The sequence below is a fragment of the Aedes aegypti genome, chromosome 3, assembly GCF_002204515.2.
Source record: "Aedes aegypti strain LVP_AGWG chromosome 3, AaegL5.0 Primary Assembly, whole genome shotgun sequence".
In the NCBI taxonomy this organism is placed as follows: domain Eukaryota; kingdom Metazoa; phylum Arthropoda; class Insecta; order Diptera; family Culicidae; genus Aedes; species Aedes aegypti.
The window spans coordinates 224,459,589-224,485,116 of NC_035109.1; the positions used below are offsets into that span (position 1 = coordinate 224,459,589).

Below are 25,528 nucleotides of genomic sequence, written 5' to 3' on the forward strand. Positions count from 1 at the left end.
AAAATCGATTACACCTTCACCATTGATCGTTATTTTGTACGGTTGTTTACATTTTAGAACCAGCAACACGTTTGGGAAGCGAGAAAGAGCCGCGATTACCTCCCTTGGTTGGATTCGCAAGATGGAAGGCAGTCGTGTTCCAACCAGCGAATCCCCGCTGTTATTGTTATTTATCTCTTAATAAATAATAATATTTTTTTTCGGAAATCAACGAAAAAATCTCAGTTAGGTTTTTGGTTCCGTGTACAGTTGCTGAGATACAACTTTTGTAAGGCTCCTCCGAGCTGTCAAAAATATGACAACAAAAACCTCGCGGCCCGCTCTCGCGCACGACACGACAGTCTTCATCAGGATTGGTTGATTCGGAGGGTCACGCCGCTCGCTACATACAAAAGTTGGTGTGGTTGTTCTATACCTAATTAAAAGTTTTCTGCCTGTGTAGTGAATGAAACGAGAAAAAAATATTCAATGTGCGCTCCAGTCTCGCAGTGAAACATCAATTTCCCATTCGGTTGAGTTAGGGCCAATTCATGGCAAAGGAATAATTCGTCCTCCTGCCTACAAAGTGGCGTGATGTTGAAACGGGTTGTCAAACGATTAGAGTGATAAGTGGCTGACTGAAATCTGGATGCTTTCTCGAGTTCCCCCTTCTCTTATCACATGAACCAGTAGTCTTTACAGCCCATCGAGGGGCGGTAGTTATATTGATCCTGTATAGAAAGCAATAAGTGCGGTGCGTGTTACGAAATCATACTCAGTGTTAACACCCTGGCGGTAACTGAACAACACCTGGAAGCGCTTGAATCTCCCGCATCCTTCCCTCCTCCTTACGACGACGGGGCTGTGATCGTTCTAAAACGCAGGATGAAGAAGCGGACATCTCCGCCGTCGACGCTGGAGAATTCTCCGGCGCAAACCGGCCACCGCAGCAGCAATGCGCCCACCATCAATGAGTTCAAGTACATCAACGAGCGGCCGGTGGACGATATTTCGCTGGACTTTTTCTACAAGCCCCACACGATTACCCTGCTGGCCGTTTCCATCATCGGGGTCATGTACTTTGCCTTCGTGCGGTAAGTGGTCGTAGAAATTTTCGGCTAGACTCACTCAATTGAGCTTGATTCAATTAGCGGGAAGGTAGATCAGAGTGAAGAAAAAAAATGTGGTTCGCTCTTATATTAGGAACACAATGCTGTTAGATAATCGATCGCATGAGAATACGACTGCAAGTGCATGCGGTTCGGATTGCATGATCGTCTCCTAGTATTCTCGATTTGTTACTATCTTATAGGTATAGACAGGTTGTAATTTTCGGTTACGCTCTACGAGATGTTTGCGTCCACGCGCTTTAAATTTGGTATTGTAGATATCTATGTAGCTGATAGACTGGTTACTTGAACAATGCTACCTTCTACAATTTTACAATTTCAAGGGTGCCTCATTCGAACGTGTTTTTGATTATTAATTGCTTTCAAGATTAGTATCTATCGTAAATAAAAATATCTTTGAAAGTTTTCCCACATTTGTTTCTTGAAACTTTCATATTTAGTCTAGTTCTTGAGACACAATAATTAATAGATTGATGGTGCATGGGTTTTACATGCAATCGAGCATTATTTTGTTTTAGTTGAATTAAATTTTAAATCTCAAAAGCTAATTACTCTTCTTAATTCAGTTAAACTAATTGCTTTGTAAATTGCAAGATTATTGTATCAGTAGCAGTGCTGTTAAATGTGAGCTGAAGATGATGTTTGGCCTCACCTCAATTGGGTCCTAAAATTTTAAATGAATTCTTGTTTTTATTTAATAATACTAAAGAGCATGTTCTTTGAACCACTTTAGCAATTTTTCCAGCTCAAATAACGGCTATAACATATTTTAACCTTAATTTTAAAAATTATTCCAAATATGAACCTTGACACTTTTGACCATGTTTGACGTTCACTTTGTCGACAAAAATGCCACAGGGGTTTTAGTTTCACCACTGGGATTGTTCCTATCTGACATTTCGGAAGGGACACGGAAAACAAAATATACCCAATATTTGAGTTTAAACCAAGGGGTATGACAAAATCTCAAAAATTGTTTTTTGGGCTTAAACAAACAAAAATCATTTAAAAATTGTGTAAACATGTGTTTCCGGCCTTAACTTAAGCGTTTGGTACTAAAATTGAGACAGGGCTTTAGGACCCTATTATACTGCAAATATCTTAGGCTACAAACAATATTTCAAGTTCAACAATTACTTACACAGGTAGTTTATATAACATTGTAGGAATTTATACGACAAGGTTGGATCTAATTTCTGTAACGACAAATCACAATGAAGATTGAATCCAACAGACAATTTAGTTTGAGAATATCATACACATGATATGACTAAGTACAACAATGACGTTCAACAAAGATTTAATGAACTAAGTTTTAAAATAAAAATAAAAGGGTAATTTTTTAACTACTTGTTTCGATTTTTTCATTTAACATACAGTATTGGTCAAAATATTTGCATTTTTTTTCGATTTTACATAAAATATGATCATCTTTAGAGGGTTATATCTGAGTCATTTATGGACCGATTTGAATGAAATAGTCACAGATCTTCAATATTTCAATCACTATTTCAAAAACAGTAACGTTTTTACCAAGGTAGCTGGAATGCTAAATATCTTGGTTTTTACTAAAGTGAAATTTTAGACGATTTTTATAATTGACATAACTAAACATATTGAAGAAATAGCTTCATGGAATCTTCGGCAAAGTTGTGGATTATGACGAGATGAACAAGTTTGCTGAAAATAGTTTTTGTGCAGGGCTATCAGATTTTAAGACAAATAGTTTTGAATTTTTCGTCGAAAATTTCACTTCAGTTAAATTGTTATTACTTTTAAACTAGTGATTGGAAAAAATATTCAAAAACTCAAGTTAAAATTCAATTTATGTCTGATGTTCTGTGAAAACTTCATTCAAATCGATCCATCAATAACTGAGATCTAGCCTACCAAAGTTGGTCGTTTTGTAAAAAAAATCGAAAAAGTTGCAAATGTTTTGTAAAATACTGTACCTGTTTCATGATGCTATTCTGCAGTTTATATTTCAAACGTTTTAAATTTATTGTGCTATTCTACAGTTTACATTTCAAATTTATAAGATTCAATCAGTTGTTTTCATATTTTTCTTGAAAAATAATGGTTTTGTCTTACATATTTATTTGTTTGTGTTCAAAATACTACAGTGGGATTCCGTCTTTGGCATGCTCCATTTTTGGCACCCTTCGATTTTTGTAACAAAATGGATCCGTTTTTGGCAACATTTTTGAATTCCATTAAAATTTGCAAGTTTTAGTAATGATAGGCTGCTGCTTGACTTACACAAAGTTTTAATTATAAATTTAGTCCACCTTCTCAGCTCAGTTTTTATTATTATGAAATTACATACATTGATTGCGTATGTAAAAACACACCGCAGTAATAGAAACAAACATAGCAAAAACTCGTGTGTCTTAACTTGTTAGGAATTTCATTGAATATATTGCGTTATTCTAGTGAATTGCAGAAGTGTAAAAATATTATACATAATAATGTGCATATTTCACTATATTTTATAACATATTTTGGAATGTCAATGCGCCATTTAATACCGCTTTTATGAAAAAAGAGGGGACTAGAAGCAAAGGGGTGTAAGTGACACAAACCTATTTTAACAAACTTTAAAGATTTTGCAGCAATTTTTCATTCCATACAAATTCTATGGGAAAGAAAAAATCAAGGCAATCTTCTATGAATTATATTATTTTTTCTATTGGATTGAAAAATCACCTAAAGATACCGTTGGAAATTTTGGAAACTGTAGATGTGTTCAGTATATTCAACACAAAACCGACCAAAATGTCAACTACATCTTTTTGCATTTGGCCCCCTCAAATGCGAACACAGTCCAATCTACACTTTATTCTCAATAATATCATTAATATTATGTTTGAAATTTTACAATTAATTAGAGCTAACTAATACTGTTTACATTGGTGCATTTTGAACTGAACGCGAGCCAAAAGTGAACCGAGCCCGAGCCAAATTTGCACTTGAACGTAGTAGTCAATGAACTTACGAGCAAGAGCTTGCCGTTGCTCAAGAACGGCCCGTTCAATTCACAATAATGATTGGAGCTCCCACTTGAGAAATGAATGTATTAATCGTCGTAATGTATCATGAATGTAGAAATCATACAGCCCTTGATATTATGCACATCAAAAACATAACTTTGACCTGGATTTTGTCGTAAATCAGTCAAAACTGCTTGCGTTCATTTTTCGGCTCGCACGGGTTCATATTTTTGAACTGCTCAATGTTCAAGCCTACTTGATCGCTGCGTTCAACAAAATGAACTGGAACGCGAACTGAACGCGTTCAAATGCATCACTGACTGTTTATGCACACTATTTGTATGTGTGGGCCATGAAAAATCAATAATCGCATAAGTAAACTTTATTCAGAACTGCACATTTCTTTAAAATTGTGTGAGAATACGAAAAAAGCAATGAAATCTACTAAGTACTGTATTTTTACAAAGACGTGTTTACAAAAAAAAAATGCTCTGGGTTTTACAAAACTGCATGAGTTGTTAATTTTTTGAACATTAAAATTTAGCTTTAAACCCCTCGCGTAAAATTTGACAAAATTTGATAAGCTAGAATGGTTTGTTTAATTGATGTTTCTGACAAAGTAAAGCTTCTCATAACGAATTGACTGCAGTCAAAAGAGAAAAATGAAATAAACCTAATCCGAATTTCTGATTTGGTGGCTTGTTGGCCTGGGTAATATTGCAATATTTAAAGAAGCCAGTATACCTAAGTAATATTGTCTGCTGATAACTCGATCTGTATTGCATATTTATTTATTTAGTTCTACATCAATGAACTGGATGGAATCCTCGCCAACTATATATCGCCATTTCACTCGGTTCTTGGTCACCTCTCCCTCGATTTCAACCCACGTACTCCAGGACCTGGTGTACCTGGTCAATCCACCTCGCTCGCTGCGCCCCACGTTTTCTTGTTCCGACCGGATTCGAAGCGAACACCATCTTCACCGGGCTGTTGTTCGGCATTCTTGCCACATGCCCTGCCCAGCGTATCCTTCCAGCTTTGGCCACCTTCTGGATGCTAGGTTCGCCGTAGAGTTGGGCGAGCTCGTGGTTCATCCTTCGCCACCACACGCCGTTCTCCTGCACGACGCCAAAGATCGTCCTTAGCACTCGGCGTTCGAAAACCCCAAGAGCTTGCATGTCCTCTTCGAGCATAGTCCACGTCTCATGCCCATAGAGGACTACCGGTCTTAAGTGTTTTGTACATCGTGCATTTGGTTCGGGGGTGAATCTTTCTTGACCGCAGTTTCTTCTGGAGCCCATAGTAGGCACGACTTCCGCTGATGATGCGCCTTCGTATTTCCCGACTAACGTTGTTGTCAGCAAGGATCCGATGTAGACGAACTCGTCCACCACCTCGAAGGTATCCCCGTCTATCGTGACACTGCTTCCTAGGCGGGCCCTTTCGCGCTCAGTTCCGCCTACCAGCATGTACTTTGTTTTCGACGCATTCACCAGCAATCCGAACCTTCGCGTTTCAGACGGGTGAACAAATCTACCACCGTTTCAAATTTTCTTACAATAATATCCATGTCGTCCGCGAAGTAGTGTGTAGTGAAAATCATGCCTCGACTGTTAAGTCCGGCTCCTCGCATGACACCTTCAAGCGAAATATTGAACAACAGGCAAGAATGTCCATCACCTTGTCGTAGTCCCTCGAACGAACTAGAGTATTCGCCGACTCGAACGAACTGGTGTGTTCGCCCGAGATCTTCACGCAATTTTGCACACCGTCCATCGTTGCTCTAATCAATCTTGTGAGCTTCCTGGGAAAACTGTTCTCGTCCATGATCTACCATAGCTCTACACGGTCAATACTGTCGTATGTCGCCTCGAAATCGATGAACAGATGGTGCGTAGGGACCTTATATTCACGACATTTCTGGAGGATTTGTCGCACAGAAAAAATCTGGTCCGTTGTCGAGCGGCCGTCGATGAAAGCTGCTTGATAACTTCCCACAAACTCGTTTGTTATAGGTGATTGCACGATAATTTTCACACTCCACTTTGTCGTCCTTGTTGTAGATAGGGAATAAAGCGCCTTGCTTCCACTCCTTCGATAGCTGTTCCGTCTCCAAGATTCTGACTATCAGCCGATGCAGACAAGCGGTCAACTTCTCCGGGCCCATCTTGATGAGTTCGGCTCCGATACATTCCTTGCCAGCGGCCTTGTTGTTTTGGAGTTGTTGAATGGCACCCTTAACTTCCCCGATCGTGGAAACTGGTCGGTTTCCACTGTCCGCTGTGCTGACGTAGCCATCTCTGCGCCATTCAGGTGTTCATCGTAATGCTGCTTCCAGCTTTCGATCCCCTCGCGTCCGTCCATCAAGATGCTCCCATCCTTATCCCTGCACATTTAAGCTCGCGGCACGAAGCTATAGCTTCTGATAAAACTTCCGCGTTTCTTGAGAACGCTACAGCAACTCCATCTCGTGGCATTCTTCTAGGCGACGCTTTTTATCCCGGAATAGGCGAGTTTGCTGTTTCCGCTTCAGTCTGTATAGTTAGACGTTTTGCCATGCTGCAGCATTGCAGCCCGCGTGGCATTCTTCTCTTCCAAAACCTACTGGCACTCCTCGTCGAACCAATCGTTTCTTGAACTCGTCAGTTTCATCATCACCAGGTAGTGGTCGGAGTCAATGTTAGCGCCACGGTAGTTTTTGACGTTATATCGGTTATATCGGAGAAGTGCCGTCCATCGATCAAAACGAGTCTGCTGAGGTGATCTTCGGGTGTACCGATACGGGAAGCTGTGCTGGAATAGGTGCAACGATTGGTCATATTCTTGAAGGGCGTTCTCGTTTGTCAGCCGGTGGGCGCTGAACTTTCCAATCTTCGGTCTGAATTCCTCTTGACGTCGTGGCTAGGGCAGCGGTCCTTGTCATCATCAGTGCTTCCGGAGTGAGGACTATGTATGTTTATGATGCTGAAGTAAAAAGCCGTGAATATTAAGGTGATCGCGTTTTTACAGATTGCCTAGAAGACCTGAAAATTATCACTCATCCATGAAAAATAACGTACCGTAATCCGGGGTAACATTGATCATTTTTTTTTTAATATTTTTTAAATATTTCGTTTGAAAATGCAAATGTTGCAAATTATATTTTATACACCCATAGCACGTGACTATATACTGTATTTTGTTTTTTGAAAGATTTAAGCATGTTTAAAAAAATGTTTTAAGTGATTTTTGATTTAGCTGATATGGGGTAACATTGATCACTTATGTGAACAATGATCGCTAATATCGAAAATGTCGTTACTTACTTAAATCATGGCCTCCGAAGCCGAATATGAAGGCGAAACGCTTACAAGTCATTTACTTTTAAAGTTATTTCAAAATTAAAAACACCTCGAACCACGCAATACGCCTAAAGGTAGGCAATTTCCTAAGGGAATTCTATATTCTTAACAGTAATTCGTTAATGTTGCCTAATTGAGCATACTTATGAATATTTTGACAACGGAATCGTTTTCGGCGATGCCATTTTTAGTAAGAATCGCATTTTCCTTGCTCATATCGTTTGCAGAACTTATGTGAGACATGAATGTTCGGTAGTGTCATCCTTACCCATTGAAATAATTGTTTCGAAAAGTTGTTATATTTACGCATAAGGTAAACGCAATTTACGGAACAATCTTCACTATCATTAGCTTATGAATATAAGAAAGAGAAGCACCATTCATGATTTGAAAATGTTCCATCAATAAATGGCGATACAAACTTTTTACGAGATGGGTCATTCCGATCAATGTTACCCCGCTGATCAATTATACCCCGCATTACGGTATTTAAAAATACGCGGTATAAAATGCAGCATAATTTTAATTTTACTGAACATATTTTACAGTCAAGGAAAATAGTGCCCAGTGTAAGATACCACGGATTTGATAGCTATAGGCACTCTTTCATATACAAGCTAGTTGTCCCATTTTGCCCCTATAAATGTTAGAGGAATGTGAAATAGTCGATTTTTCAGCATAAAATATCATACAACTCCGAAAATATAAGAGATACATTTTAGATGTTTTCTAAGGAAATGCATATTTTATCGAATCAAACAACCTCAAAAAATCTCAAAAATACCCACAAAAAGGTATAACCAAAAAAATAGTTTTAAGAAGTCGTTCAAAGAAACACGACCCATATCTCTTAAAATTCAATAGATCGAGCTAAAGTGTGTTCAGCAAATTTTCATGAAGTGACATTATCAACAACTTTTCCGAGGAGACCATTGGTGTATCTTCACTTTTGTAAAACAAAAAGTGAAAATCTCACTGCTAGGTGAATTCACCACAAAAATAATACTTTCTTAAGAAGGGCTTCTACATCCCGAACAAGCAAGCAGGTCATGATACTTAACAGCACTGTTCAGCATTCCAACACTGATACCTGTTTGCAAATTCCCTTAGGAATTCGCCTAGAATTTCCTTCAAAGACTCTACCAGTATTTCTTCCACCGATTTCCCTCTTTGATTCTTTAAGGAATTCTTCCAGAAAAACCTCACAGAAATCATACTAGAATTCCTGCAGGTAGGTTTTAAGCACGAGGATCCTTTTTAAATTCCCCCCTGTATTTTCTGAGCAATTTCGCCGGAAATTCTTTCAAGCATTATTTTCGGAAATCCTCCGAGAACAATTCCTCAAGGACGTTTCGTTCGGGGTTTTCTTATGAAGTTTCCTCACGAATTCCTAACATTAGCAACAGACTCGTCCAAAGATTTTTCGGATAATTTCAAGAGTTCATATATACCTATTCATGAAAATGTATATTTATGGTTTCCATCAAGCTGCAGCAATAGTTGTAGCAATATCTCCAATAATTCCTATGCACATTTCTTCGAAGAATCTCCTCGAGGAATTTTCATTATTTTCTTTTTTCATCATCGAGACGAAGTTAAGTGAAGTTGTTATAGGTAACTCATTTTCTTTAGGGTCCAGAATTTTTTGAGAGATTCTTGTAGGAGTTTTACCATGCAAGAGTTTGTCAAATAATTTTCAAGAAATTTCATCAGTGCTTAATTTAGGATTGCTTTTAGTATACCTTCTGGACTTTTTCAGGAATTTTCTAAAAAATATCTAAAAAAGGTGGAATGGCTAGATCAATTCCTTAAACAAATTTTAGAAGTATTTCTGAATAAATTTATGAAGAAATTTTTGAAGCAAGTCCAGGAGTACGGAGTTTGCTCCAAAATCGGTGGAAACAAGAGAGAAAGAGGAAACGTGTAAAAAATACGTTGTAGTGATTTCTTTTTTTATTCAATTCCAATTTTAATTTGTAGTATTGTTCCTTTCATTTCACCTGTTTGTTTGAATCTGTTAACTGTAAAGTAATTAGTAACGTGATATCTGTGAAAATCTTCAATGTAATCCGTCTAGGCTAACCCGTCTGGCCAGCATTTTTGCCGTTTAAAAGTGGCGAACTCGCCAAGGGCGAAAAGCCACTCAAATAAAGATAAATAATAATAATAGCAAGTCCAGGAGGAATCGGTAATTCTGGGTATCATTTGAAAACTTCTTGGTTAAAATTGTGAGAAAACCCTAGAAGTGTTCTCTGAGCAAAGTGTGCTCATATTCTCTAACTGTAATGAATTATTATGAAATTCTAATAAATTTGTTCTATTGTTTGGTCTTCCTTGTATCTTGTAGTATCTTCTTTTCAATTCCTGGTTGGTCTCTTCGTATTCTGATCTCTAGTCTCTTAAGCATCTATTTTTGGACACTCAATCGGTACTATACTGCCGTGAATCGCAAGTCAGTCCCATCTGCATATTCGTCAAAATTGAGATGGTAGGATCAGTTTTCAACATATATTTCCAACCCGAAAAAATCTTCGACCGGTGGGACTCAAACCCACGACCCTCAGCTTGGTCTTGCTAATTAGCTGCGTGTTTACCGCTACGGCTATCTGGGCCCCATGAAAGAACTACCTATTTATTAAATTGGCCACATCAGCTAAGTCCATACATATACAAATGTTAGGCATAGGGTCATGACGAGCGTTTGGTATGTATGGTAACAGTAAGTTGATTCTTATCTAATGGGGGTCATTACTAGACCACGCGTACAATTTCGAAACAAATTATTTCTATACATCGGTCTTATTAAATTTACCGAAAGGCTCAGCTATGCTGTTAAACCATTCCTTAGGAAATACTCATTAGTACCGTCATGTCACAAACGTAACGCAAGAGTGGGTGTGGTTGGGCTCTGAGTTACATTTATTGTTCGCATTTGACTGCTTTACTACTTGTTTCGCTACATAAGTTGATGTTTTTAATTTACCATTTCTCATGTTGATGTTTCAAGTTTATTTTTCAAATTTATTAGATTTGATCAGTAGCTTTCAGATACTTTTATTCCAAATATTAATTTTTACTTACATATGTATTTTTATATGTTAAAAATACTATTTCAATATTGAATCACTTTGCTCGTAGGCTCCAAAATAATCAATAAAATTGTTTGACCTACGGATTCATTACATTTTGCAGCATTATTAGCAGTATTGTGTCAAGTTTATCCCATTTACCTAACACCCAAGCCAATCCTATTTTCCTTCTCCCATGGCGTTTGCGTGGTCAGCATATACTATTCATCCATTACCCCTCCTATCATCAGCTTTGGATTGACTTGCGCTCTTATTGCCTCACCAAACGCTGCAAAATGAAAAAGAAAATAAAATGAAAGGCATAGGAGTGAAATGCAAATTGTGAAGCTTGCATTGAATATTTTCCAATCTTCTGAATTTTTTTTCACATTTATATAGAAATCGAGTTTGTGAACTGCTCTCTCAATGCCTACGTTTACGAATGGAACTGACTTGCAATTTACGGCAGTATTATAATAGCTCTCCTTTAGCTGCAAGTAATGGTTATAGTATTCCCTAGAACTTTCAAATTATTTATCACAGAGTTTGATATTAAATTTCCTTTTTTCGTTTATAGCGAAATTTTTTGAACGAAATCTGCACAAATGACCTTTTTGGATATTTATTTCTTAACAAATCCTTTGGTGTACTTTGACATAATTCCTTTAAATTGAAAGAGATCTCTCTTTGAAATTATTAAAAAAGATCATAACATTTCAAACATTTTCTTCATAATATTCAAGAAACGCTTTTCTTCTCGTATTTGCAGCGATCAATCGGACCCTCAGGAGAACATCTGGGCTGGCATGGTGTGCGTCACGTTCTTCTTCATGATCGTTTCCGTGCTCGCGTTCCCCAATGGACCCTTCACGCGACCCCATCCGGTGGTATGGCGAATGCTGTTCGGCCTCTCCGTGCTCTATTTGCTGTTTTTGGTTTTCCTGATGTTCCAGAACTACAAGTCCATCATGGGCATATTTTACTGGTTTGACCCCACGTTACGGAATTTTAAAATCGACATGGACAAGGTAAGGGCTTCTCAAGAAATGTTTAGTTAAAGTTTACTGATTGGGTTTTATTTCCAGGAATATGGCGCTAATTGTTCGGATCTTTCTTTCGAACGCATATGGTCGCACGTGGACGTGTTCGCCTGGGGCCATTTTCTGGGGTGGGCTTTCAAGGCTGTGCTCATCAGACACATGGGCATTTTGTGGGCTATTTCGGTGATGTGGGAAATTACGGAAATCTCTTTTGCCCATCTGCTGCCAAACTTTGCCGAGTGTTGGTGGGATGCGCTTATTTTGGACGTGCTCGTTTGCAACGGACTTGGAATTTGGTGTGGCCTGAAGATCTGTAAATTGTTGGAAATGAGAGAATACAGGTGGGCTAGCATTAGGGATATTACCTCGACGAAGGGTAAGTTGAAGCGTGTGGTGCTTCAATTCACTCCAGAAAGTTGGGCTCCGGTGCGCTGGTTGGACCCGAAATGTACCTACATGAGGTTCTTCGCGGTGTGTCAGCTTGTGTTACTCTGGCAGGTAAGTCTTTGTCGTTTATGTAGAAGGTTCTTAGATATTCATTATTGGACAATATTTTCAGTTGACTGAGCTGAATACATTCTTCCTGAAGCACATCTTTGAGATGCCCCCATCACATCCAGTGGTTATTGGCAGATTGATATTCGTAGGACTCTTCACTGCGCCATCCGTGCGACAGTACTACATCTACGTAACAGACACCAGGTGCAAACGATTGGGAACGCAGTGTTGGGTGTACATAGCCATTCTAGTTTCGGAAGCTATTTTGTGTATCAAAAATGGACAAGAGCTGTTCGAGCGTACACAGGTTAAAAATATAGTCTTTTGGTTATTTGTCCAAGCTGCTGTTTCTATGCTATTCATATTCGGTTGTATGATATGGCATAAATACGTAGACGTAAGTATATTTCCACTGTTGCATTCACAGTGATAACTAAAAGAAAATCCTTTTCCGTAGGGTGACGAATCGCAAGAATCATCGCCAGCCAAACAGTTGAGCCGAGAGTTCAAAGATTCTGCCATTGTGTCGGGCGATTCCAAAGGTACGTAACAACATATTGCTTATCAGCGAAAGCAATGTATAATGTATAATCTTACTCAAAATGTTCTACATCATCCCGGAACTCGGGCGTTATCACCCTTTACACTTAATTGATGCCTACTGTTGCCTGATCCATCGCTTATCACCTCATTAGTTTTTGATTCATATGTCTCTGTTTAAGTAGCTACATTTTTTATATTATTATTATTATTATTATCTTTATTATCGAGACTTTCAGCCTGTGGCTGGTTCGTCTCCAACATTTTTTATATGTTAGTTTAAAATTTTCGATCTAATTGATTTTCAAATTTTATGCGATTGCAGGGCTGGCAGCAGTTCCCTTTTTAAAGAATTGGTCACCATTTTAAGCAATTTTCTAAAACAGTCTTTATTTTTAATGGAAGGTCTCTCAAACGGTATCTAAAATTACTAATTTCGTATTTCTCCTAGCATTAAATCCTGGTGCAAAATTCTAAGGGCTCCAGAGAAACATTCAGAGACTCTTATGTGATTTTCTCCTTCAGTTCCTTTGTAGATCACCACAGCGCTGGTACCGTAAAACGGGGTGAATAGAAAAAGTGGGGCGAATAGAAACAAAGCGACCTACAGTTGGAAATGCGATAATGATAAACTTGAAAAACCAACTGAAATATATTTTTTTCCATTAGTTCAATAGCAACAGAGCATCGATATACTATTTTCAAATTAAAAATGTTACTACATTTCTCCTGAAAATACTAAGAAGAAAATATTGAAATCTCGACCATTTAAGTCGCTTTTAATTTTAATTTTCTTCTTCACTAAATAAATACTTTTTGATATTTCATCAACTGCATTTGAAAAAGTGTCTATTTTTCCATTAAAATGTAAAAAATATTAATATTTACAAAACAGTGTTTCTATTCGTCCCATTGCGAAGTGAATAGAAACATGTAACATTTTCATAAATGTTTATACGATATAATTTTTATTTTTTAACAGCAATTGGGGTTTCAGCAAAGGAAGACGCGACCCATATTTGAGACAAATAAAATTGGTTTTTATTCACACGGTTTGAGTTGTACAAACTCAAACATGTCGAAGAGTGTTTCTATTCGCCCCATTTTACGGTAGCTGATTTCATTTTGGAGACTGTCACTATTTTGAAGCAAGACACGTTTATGAAGCAAAGTGTCTTGTTCAGCCAGAACGGCCTCTAAAGTCACAATTTTCCTTATCTTTGCAGTGAATTCTGATCTGAAATACATCATTTGGAATTTACGTAGCAATTTTTCCACCGATTCCAGTTTTCAAACGATTTTTTCAATAGTTACTCAAGCAGATCTTCCTACAAAAACTCTTTTAATAAAATTCTCAAGGTTTATTCCAGAGTGTATTAAGAAATTCGTTAAGAAATTTTCCAGAAACCATCATAAGAATCCATGTAGGAGTTCCTGTGCCTTTTTTCAAGTTGTTTCTCCATGAGCTCTCATGAATTCATTCGTGAATTTATCACTATTTGTACACAAGTTTCTTCAGGGATTCTGTTCTATATTTTTTCAGGAAGGCCTACAGAAAATCCTGAATATGTTCTTCAATAATTGTCTTATTAGGAAAACCCTCCAAGACTTCCTCAGAAGTTAGGAAGATTTTCAGAGATCCTCGTTCGAGTTCATCAGGAATTTCTGCAAAACGTTCCTCAGGGAAGTACAGTAAAGACAATACTTTACGATTTTTTCGGGGATTTCTACTATCTTTAAATTGTTCTTGAGATATTTCAGGAAAAAAATCCTACATGCAGTCAACTCTTCCTATCTCGATATTGAAGGGTTGCCTTTTCTGATTCATGTGCAGAAGGTCATGGGTTCAATCCTAGGACCATCCCATTCAAAGTACGAGTTTTAGTTGTATATTTCACTTGCTTCTATCTTCCATTATTAATCTATCATAGTTTATATATTATGGGGCCTTCCTTAGCCGTGTGGTTAGAGTCCGCGGCTACAAAGCAAAGCCATGCTGAAGGTGTCTGGGTTCGATTCCCGGTCGGTCCAGGATCTTTTCGTAATGAAAATTTTCTTGACTTCCCTGGGCATAGAGTATAATCGTACCTGCCACACGATATACGAATGCGAAAATGGCAACTTTGGCAAAGAAAGCTCTCTGTTAATAACTGTGGAAGTGCTCATAAGAACACTAAGCTGAGAAGCAGGCTCTGTCCCAGTGGGGACGTTAATGCCAAGAAGAAGAAGAAGAGAAGAAGTTTATCTATTCGTTCATAGCATTTGCTAGAACCAGAGATGGACTAAAAACACCGTTTCCCTAGGCTTCCATTCTTCCATCTTTATAGCACGTATTTGCTAACGCCTGATACATAGGCAGTTTGCTGACCAAAAAGCAAGCCTCTCTGCCATAAAATTACCACCCCTACATCTTCCGGCATGAACTGGCGTTGATGCAGCGGTATATCCGAACTACTGTAGGCTAGTTTTAAACCCATCATCAATTCCTCCCCCTTCCCCACATCTGTCTGCATTCTGACGTGGCAGGCGTCATCGTTGCCTAAAAATAGAAAATCACCACTGAGGGTGTCTGTTAGTCCCAAGCAGTCATCTCGTTGGTTCCTTGTGTAACTGCAGCTTATATGGCGAAACTGGAGTAGCAACCACGGGCTACCATTCAAGCTCAACCTCATCATTGATTATGATCCGAATTCCATCGCTCGCCCACAGAGGAGCATGCAACAGATTCATTTTTCTGTCTTTACTAACGAGACGTTTAGCCCTAGGCTAGTTCATCTCGGGACCAACGGCTGTATTTCTATTCCGTTGTCATAAGTGACTGTCTCGGGGATGGGGTTCGTATGGAAAAACGGTCAATGCGTACTTTATTCTGTCCAGTACTGCATACCTATTGAGATGTTCGGTAATCCAATGGTTTTTAAATTAATTGTATATACATGAGATGGATGGATTTTTTTTGGGGGTTTTGGGTTTGGATAAGGGTCTACGTGAACTGTTGGGAATTGAATTCGAAACTTTTAACGGTGTGAGTGATTGGGTAACAAAGTGGCTCGGTAGCTTTGTTCGTAAAGCGCTCGTCCAGCAAACAAGAGTCCTGGCTTTGAATCCCACCATAGCACGTCGTTTTTTTTTTTATAATTTAACTTATAACTTATCCATATCTACCACGCGTAATGATTTGATTATTCTTTATATCTCAAATATTTTATTTAAAAAATCGATTTGGAGAGGTAAACTTACACAGGAAACTGAAATAGTTCGAATTAGAGAGGTATCGATTTACAGAAGGAAAGTATGCTAAACTGTAAGGACTGCGCATTGCGCATTCCACCGAGTTAGGGGAAATATGCATCGAGTTAGGGGAATGATACAGAATATACAGAGACACAGAGTCCCTTGGGGAATTTCTTGAAGAGTTTTTTCCTGATCTTCTAGAGAATGAATATCTGGAGTAATTTCTCAAGGTATCTTCAGAGAAATTCTTGAACAAACTGATCGACAATCCTTTAGGAAATCAGTAGAGGCATCTATGGAGACATATTGCTTGAGCTCTTGTTAATGTCCTAAACGGAAATTTGGACGAAATCACTGGGTGAACTCCAGAATTTTGTTGAGAAATTTCAAAGGATCTTTAGACTAATTCCTGAAGACATTCATAGTGGAGTCTCTCTAGTTATATCTGGGGTAAACTTTAAAAAAGCAAGTTGAATTCTTGAACTATTTTTATAGAGGAATTCCTTAATAAACCCGGCCACACTTTGAGACACACAAAAATGATCATCAAAAATTCATTTTTATTCGAATACTTTTCAAATTTTCAGGAATTCAATAACTATATATTAGTTATGTTTAGGCATAACTTATTTATTGAATTTCCTTCCACAAGCTGAATGCTCGTACATTTCTCTCAAACCTGCTCATGAGATCTTGGGCGAGGCTTTTCCCATCTTTATTACCAAATTTCTCCCAGTTTTTCTTCAAAGCTCCATCAGTTTTGAATGTTTTTCCGCTTTTCTTCAACTCTGTCTTCATTATCGCCTTTTTCGATCGGACGAAGTTCTGGTGTATTTGGCGGGTTCAACTCCTTCGGGACCACATTAACGCCCTTCGCTTCGTACCAATCCATTACAGGCTTTGCGAAATGGCTCGAATTGAGATCCGACCAGAACAGCGTGGGACCACGGTGAAAGTGGAGGAAGGGCAGTAAGCGCTTCTGCAAGTATTCCTCTTGATAAATCTTCCCGGTTATGGTGCCGGTTGTAACGAACGGTTTGCTGTACCGTCCGCACTCGCAGATCGCCTGCCACAACAAATACTTCGTCGCGAATTTGTCCATCTTTCTCTTCCAGAACTTTTCCAGAACCTCCATGCGGGACGTACTGACAAAAAACTCGTGGCCGAGGATTTGTTTGGTGTCAGCCTTGATGTATGTCACGTCGTCCTTGACGAGACAGCTTCCGCGCATGCAATTTGGCCAATGGTTTTGCTTGTCAGTTCGGTTTGGCGCCTTCCTGACCTTAAAAACACGTAACCCAGCCCGCTTCATGGTCTGCTGGACGAACCACTTCGACGAATTGACCTTTTTGGCAATTTCCACGTTTTCGTTTTTCGGTCGCATTGCTCGATGGTCTTCGTCTCCTGGAACATCTTCACGACGCGGGTCACAGTAGAATGGTGGCCGTTTGCCGATCCAGGATTATCGATCACCGCGTCCAAGATACTTGACAGACCGTGATAAATTTTGCACACATAAACATAAAACTCTAGACTAGTATTACCCAAAATTTCATTATTTTTTAAAAAGGCGATAAAAAGTTACACCCAAACGAAGTGTCACATTTTTTTCGAGTCCAATCTTTAGTTTGCGATGAAAAAAATTGAAAAAAAAGCATACGAGCAATAATAAAACCAGTATGTATTCAATAAATAAACCATTTTTAAAGGAAAATCTGGCCGTAATCATTGAAAAATTCTTATTCTCTTCGGTCTCTATTCCGTTTTTTTTCTATTTTAAAAGCACTCAGTCTCTACCAGCCCTCTGATGCATCTATCAGTAAAAAGTTTCAGGTGTTCTTCTAAGGGATTGTTCAAATATTACGTAAAGCAACAGGGGGAGGGAGGGGGTCTTACAAAGTGTTACGGTTCATACAAAAATTTAAAATTTTCCATACAAAAGCTGTTAAGTGGGTAGGGAGGGGGTTTAAAATTGGCAAATTTAGCGTTACGTAATATTTGAATGAACCTTTATGATTTTTTCAGAGATTTCCTTTGTAATTCTTTCAGGAACTACTTCAACTATCCGTATAGAAATTTCCATAGAGATTCCTCTCAGGAATTCTTTCATAACTTCCTCTTGAAATTTTTAATGGTGATATATATTGAGGAATTTCTTCTTAATTTGCTCCAGGAAATTTAACGTAAAATTTTCCCAGCTAGTATTCAGGAATTTTCTTCAGCGGATTTTCCATAAATTTTTTCATCAATTTACCCAGTGGTTGTTCCAGCACCACTAACGAAAATCCCTACAAAAATTCTTAAAAAAAAAGGTTTATTTCAGAATTTTTAAAGAAATTCGTTAAAGCTTTCTTTCAAAAATCCTACGAGAATGCCTCAAGAATTCCTGCGAGTGGGGTTTTCAAACCGGACCTGAACATGTTTTTCAACCGGAAATAAGTGTTCCCTAGTCACATTTTTTACAACTTTAACAACGAAACCAATGTTTAACGATAAGTTTTAGCCATTTTTAGACATTATGTAACGGACCATGGCTAGAATACACCATTTGGTTTATTGTCTTGCATGGGACGAAAGCCAGAACCTGGTTCTGGAAGTACTTTCTGGGTAGGAGCCGAGGCCAAGGAACACATGTAAATTTGACCCGAAGCATCTCAGAAAGCCAATGTAAGACATCAACTCTCAATATTGTCCATTTTACCATATGGCCAAGACTGGGTTGTAGGGTCACTTCCGGTGAACCAGGAGGCCCAAATGGATAAAGCTCAAAACTAGATATGCGACTGTTCAACCTTCATGAAATAGCCTCAGCGTTGCTGTAACAACATGCTTCTTGCCTACATGGATGCTTCGACCAGATTGTCAAACGTTGTCCGGATTCTGAGGTCATTTCCGGTGAATCTGGAGACAAACATAAATAACAGGTAAAACTAGACATGTGACCGCTCAGACTTCATGAAATAACCCCAGCGTTCTTCTTGCCTGTATGGACACTTCAGCCAGATGATCAGACAATGACCGGATTTTGAGCTCCCTTCCGGTGAATCAGAAACAAATATATATAATTGAAAAAAAACTAGGTATGTGACCGCTCAAATTTCATGAAATAACCTCAGCGTTGCTATAAGAATGTGCTCTTGTTTGTATTGATACTTCGGTCTCATGAACAGACAATGGCCGGTTTCTGAGGTCACTTTCGGTGCTTCAGGGAACAAACATGAATAATAGGTAAAACTTGAAATGCGACTACTGAAACTTCTTGAAATAACCTCATCGTTGTTGTAGAGTGATTCCAAGCAACAGCACCAAAATTTGGTAAATTTTTTAATTCATTTTTTTCTATTGAGCTGAAACTTTGCACAGTTTTCCAGTTCCATCTAAATCGTCATTTTCCGATATCAAATCTTCAAGTTGAGTCACGACTAACTTTTCAAAAGGGTGTATGTGAAAATGGTTCGAAAATATTCAAAAAGCTGCACAGCAAAAACGGTTCGTTCGATTGTTAGACAACTAAAGAAACATAGTTAGACAACTAAATAAAGATTCCAAAAAAATACACACAGTAAAAAAAATTTTTTTTTGCATTAAAAAACATAATTTTTGACACAAAAACTCAAATATCTCAAAACCCTATCTGAATACCAACGTAATTTTTTGAGGGAAAACGGTCCATTATATTAGCTATCTACCATAAAAATTTGGTGATGGTAAACCAATAATACCATTTCAAACATGTCACAATTGTCACATTTAGTAGAAAAAAATTTTTTTTTTCGGTGTAAATTATTACGGGAACCGCAGTTTGTTGCTGTTTTATTGTTAAGGGCCTTGCGTGAATTAAACAAGTCGTTTTCATGTTTTCATTAGTATTATGTATATTATATGTATAAATATTATGTATATGTATAAATATTATATGTATATGTATATATGTATAAATTAAAATGAATTAACAGATTACACGAAAATAAAATTTTTTTTTACCAGGATATTTTTTTTTAGAGTATGATCGATGAGTTTCTAAATGTTATATATAAACTTTAAATGTTTTGGATTTGGGTATGCGTTATGAGATCATGAAAACATTTTATTAATACTTATTTATTTATTTATTGTTATTCAAATTTTTAAAATATCGAACACTTTTGCATCATTATCAGTACAGTTCGAGTATAGTTTTGCTTTAATTTTATTTTCTGACAATGGAATGAAACAGTGAAATTTTTGGGTTCCTTGGATCGATTTCGCGTTATTATATTGCTCGCTGAGCTCTGATGCCGTTAATTCGTACTCTTCAGTAGTAGTAAAACAAAATGATAATTTTGTTAAATCTTCTTCTTTTCTGCGATTCGATTTTTGAATTGTTTTGCCTCTTTTGCTGTATTTCTATTGGTTTTGAACTCATCAATGGCGTCTTGAATAGACCACGAGCTTGGCAGCATCGACAAAATCAATAATTTTTCTTTCCTTGTCGTGGCTAGATTCGAAAACCTTTCCTTCATATTCATAATTACCTCATCGTAGTCTGTATTTTCCACATCCTCAGGTCCTAATTTGAAGAGGTTTCTTCATACAGCTTCGTTGATTTCACGGTATTTTTTCTCGGGATAATTGACGTAACCCATCTTCGTCCAGTTAATCGGAGTCACTTTTATTCCAGCTATCCCTTCGTTGAAGCGTTCGATGTTGACCTTCTGGATGCACTCATCTTCTGATTGATTTGTTGAAACAGATGTCGCTGATGGTACCGTGGCAAGACTATCTGCACTTGGTTCTTCTGGTAACTCCTCAGTTGTTGTCGGTGCATCTAGTAATTCCTCAGTTGTTGTTGTTTTCGAACTTCCTGCAACCTGATCCACCGATGATGTACAGATTGCCCGTTTGTCAACGTTTAAACGGCAGGACGTACAAATGCGTAAATTTGTATTCAATGTAGACATTGGAGCATAACCAGCCGCTTTCAGTTTATCTATGGTGCTTTCGGTGAGATTTCGTAGCACTTTCGAACACTTTTTTTCTGCAAACGGCCTGCAACAGTTGAGAAAGCGACTACTCATGTTGCTCGTTAGATTTTAATAAACAAGATCACTTTTAAGTTTTTACTGACTAGTTTGGTGTCGTTTGCTTGACTGAAGAAAAATTTTACAATTAAATCTTTTATAACCATAGTGGTAGTATATTTTTAGCTTTTTCGTGAGTATGTTCATGGTATGTACCTATCATGTTTTTGATGTTGTTGAAGTTACTCGCTTTCTCCCAAATATGATTAACAAAGTCTATTCTCTACCAAGGCGGGTCTATACCCAGGTGTAATCAGATTTTAACTTTGTGGAGAAAACCAGCGCCGAGAAAACCGACCTGCTTTACGTATACTAGATCACCTGGGTATAGACCCGCCTTGTTCTCTACGAGGTAAACTTTTTGCAGGTAAACTAGTCGTATACCTGTATAGAAAACTTTTTTTGTAGCTTTTGTCTTCAATATTAGATTTCTTATAGGTTTCTTTTATCAAAAGGTTTCAACACTATTGAGAGAATTTTTCTTCAGTTACGTACAATAAAAAATATGACACTATCAAGACTTTAGATCACAACACTGGATCGCGTCTAACTTTCTAATAGATGCTATAATAGTTATGAATAATTAAATAAAATATCATGAAAACAACTTGTTAACCTCATGTGGTACCCTTAACAAAAAATTCAGCAACAAACTGCGGTCCTAAAAAAATTAACAATGAAAAAAAAAAAATTTTCACTAAGTGTCAAATTTGTGAAATATTTGAAATGTCATAACTTTTTTGTTTATTGGTTTACCATCACCAAATTTTTATGGTAGATAGCTAATATAATGGACCGTTTTCCCTCAAAAAATTACGTTGGTATTCAGATAGGGTTTTGAGATATTTGAGTTTTTGTGACAAAAATGATGTTTTTTAATGTAAAAAAAAATTTTTTTTACTGTGTGTTTTTTTTTGGAATCTTTATTTAGTTGTCTAACTTTGTTTCTTTATTTGTCTAACAATCGAACGAACCGTTTTTGTTGTGCAGCTTTTTGACTATTTTTGAACCATTTTCACATACACCCTTTTGAAAAGTTAGTCGTGACTCAACTTGAAGATTTGATATCGGAAAATGACGATTTAGATGGAATAGAAAAACTGTGCAAAGTTTCAGATATTTTTGAAATGGTCGATCAGAATCGACTTGCATGCCTCCGTGGAATCCCTCTGTAAGAACATACTTCTTGCATCAATCGATACTTTGACCAGATAACAAGAATATGAGCGAATTTTGAGGTCACTTCCGATGAACCAGGAGATAAACATGGATGAAGTCCTAGGCTTGCGACTGCGCAAATTTTATGAAATAAAATTGCTATATGAACATGATTCTTGCTTGTAGGGACACTTCGGCCAGAAGTCCAGACAATGACCGGATTCTGAAATCACTTCCGGTGAATCAGAAGAAACACATGAATAAAGTAGAGGTTCGCGGCTATTCAAACTTCATTAAATCGTCTAAGATTCGCTTTGCTGTTTGCAATTGTCAAATGGACAAGTCGTAAGAATATTGTACACCATTTTTTAATAAAAGAGAATCGTTTTTTTCATATTTGTTTCCTGATTCAGCAGAACGGATCTCAAAATCCGGACATTTGGCTGAAGTATTGATACATGCAAGAAACATGTTCTTACAGAAACGTTGATAATAATTCATGAAGTTTGAGTAGTCACATTACTTTATTTGTGTTTGTCTCTTGGTTCAACGGAAGTGAACTCAGAATCTGGTTATTGTCTGGTTATATGGCCGAAGTATCAAAACATGTTCGTACAGCAACGCTGTAGTTGTTTTATGAAGTTTCGGTAGTCGAGTTTCTAGTTTTACCTTTTATTCATGTTTGTTTTCTGGATCACCGGCACCGGAAGTAACATCATAAGCCGGCCATTTTCTGTTCATCTGACCGAAGCATCAATACGTAAAACAGCATGTTCTTTCTTTGCTGTAAGAGGTGATTTCATGATGTGTCGCATGCCTAGTTGTTTGTTCCTTATTCACCGGAAGTGACCTCGGTCATTGTTTAGTCATCTAGGCGAAGTGTCCATACATGCAAGAAGCATGGTCTTACAGCAATGCTAAGGTTCTTTCATGAAGTTTGAGTGGCCGCATGTCTAGTTATACATGTTATTTATGTTTATCTTCAGATTCAGCGGAAGTGACTTCAGAATGGGGCCTTCCTTAGCCGAGTGGTTAGAGTCCGCGGCTACAAAGCAAAGCCATGCTGAAGGTGTCTGGGTTCGATTCCCGGTCGGTCCAGGATCTTTTCGTAATGGAAATTTCCTTGACTTCTCTGGGCATAGAGTATAATCGTATCTGTCACACAATATACGAATGCGAAAATGGCAACTTTGGCAAAGAAAGCTCTCAGTTAAAAACTGTGGAAGTGCTCATAAGAACACTATACAGCTAATGCTCGATAACTGGGTGCTATTTAACTGGGCTGCTTTTTAACTGGGTGCTCGCTAACTGGGCTGTAGCCCAGTTAAAAAACAGTTAAAAGTCAAAAACCTTTACCATCCCGTAACTGACGAGGGGCGTGCAAATGCAAAATAAGGTTTCGGCATTATTTTACGAGGATATTTTCTTCCCGCTGCTGGAGGACCCACACATAGAGTGCTTTCTCCACTAAAGGAAACGACTGTTCCTTCATGGTTTTCCTGTTTTCCACGCCATGTTCTCTATAGTGATCCAGTTTTTGTCGTAATTCTTTTCGGTGTTTTAGGAAGCGAGTCACCGAGGAAGATCCTACGCCATATTTTCTGGCGAGCGACTCGTGCGATCCACCTCCTCTTTCGAAATCGTCGATAATTTTAACTTTTTCCACCAACGGAAGGGTTTTTTGTTTCCGTTTGCGGTTGGTGCCCGGTGGGATGTCCATTGCAGGAACGAAAACTGTTTAATTCACCTCAAAATTTACAAGACGGTACGATTAAAACGCGAATTCAATGACGGAGTGACACGAACACGACGCGATTCCAAAACCGAATGACGCCAACCAAAACTTTGCATCTAAGTCCCCCTCGATTTTTATTTGAATGTGTGTGTGCCTTGGAATGGCAGTCCAGTTATCGAGTACTGCTCGCTAACTGAAAGGTTCTCTCAGCCCAGTTATCGAGCATAAGCTGTACTAAATAGCCGGCTCTTTTGAATTGAAAGCTTTCGTTCAATGTATTGACAGTAACCAAAGGTCTTTTGATATATGTATAAAAAATATGTTTCCTTAGGGTGGCCAAACCCCTAGTATATTTGAATGAATTTCTGTTGATTTGTCATGATGTCACGGATGACAAGTATTACTCGTAGTAATTAGAAAATATCAATAGAGAAAAGTCTGTACGGGTTTTCCAATGTTTTCTTCGTTTCTTTTTGGTTCCTGTTCGTTTTTTTGTAACATGAGGTTTCTTAAATTCCTATTTTCAAGACACTCAGTCGTTACCAGCCCTGCATTTGTCAAACAAATGTTCAACGATTCTGATTTGCTCTAAAAATTTTTTTCGGCGGTACATTGATAACCAACTTTGAATATGTTCATTCAAACTTCGCTTTTTCAGTGTTGTACAATTTTTCCATATCTTACCATCATTCCATTGTATTCGAAATAACTATCAAATATCATCTACTAACGCCGGTATCACGTTACTTTCAACTCAGGACCCGAATATTACGTACATCCTATGTTTATCGCCCATGCACATGGAAAACTCAAACACCCCGATATCGACAACACAAGCTATGACATAAAAATCAAGATAGTGTGATTCAGCTAGGAAACATTACAAACGCCAATGAAACGGAAATTGTCAAGTTTGCACAATGTCTGAAATCAAACAAGTTACAATACTGAACAAATGTGATAACATAGGAGAGGTTCTAACCGATAAACCATAGGTAAATTCAAAATTCTGCTCAAATTTTAACGTTAAAATCAACTTATTGACAACAAACGTCTGTTATCAAAAATCGTACAACAGAACACTTTACTTCTCTCTCTAAACCAACATATAGAAAGTGCAGAACAATCTTTGCAAAACAAAGCTTTTTGCGAACACCACTTGGTCCACCCCAATCGCATTTCATCTATTATCATCATCATCTATTGTCATTATTATCATGATGTCGTTTGTATATCGTATGCCATTCAACTTTATCAGGACTTGGGACCTGTAGATCTGGTCTGGTTGTCAACAGGTTCAAGTTCATACGCCGTCATAAGCTAGTATTGATCATTTAGTGTATTCTAATCAATTGGCTCTAGTTCTTAACCCATCAGTACACTATGACAAATACTGGGCTTGAATTTATACTGGCCCAACAAATGCTTGACATAGCAAGGTATTTCACGGTGCTCCAATTACCGTTATTATCAAATAAAATATACCATTCAAACGGCAGTCAGCAGTTGATTCCTTATGTTGTTCTGCACCTCTGGGCCGATTTTGAAAAAAATCCTTAGGCAGAATTTTGAGTTACGCCCTTTTGAAGTTTATATGATAGAAATCACTGAAAATATGCCATTTTTACTTGTTTAAACAAAGAGATTATACAAAAAATGTAGTTTTGATTTTTTATCTGGTTTTATATATTGAAAACCATTTTCATAAAAAAATTCTAGACCGACATTTGGAAAGGGCCAATGCTATGTTAA

General features: G+C 37.7%; 1 protein-coding gene across 1 annotated transcript in view; it reads left to right on the forward strand.

Annotated features, from left to right (window-relative positions):
- The first annotated feature begins 328 nt into the window (after positions 1–328).
- LOC5570581 (phosphatidylserine synthase 1) overlaps positions 329–25,528 on the forward strand; it is a 31,693-nt gene continuing 6,493 nt past the window's right edge. The window contains exons 1-5 of the mRNA XM_001653193.2: positions 329–1,073; positions 11,281–11,539; positions 11,597–12,049; positions 12,111–12,446; positions 12,507–12,591. Coding sequence (XP_001653243.2) covers positions 865–1,073; positions 11,281–11,539; positions 11,597–12,049; positions 12,111–12,446; positions 12,507–12,591 — 1,342 coding nt within the window. The 5' untranslated portion in view covers positions 329–864. The remainder of the gene's footprint in view (positions 1,074–11,280; positions 11,540–11,596; positions 12,050–12,110; positions 12,447–12,506; positions 12,592–25,528) is intronic.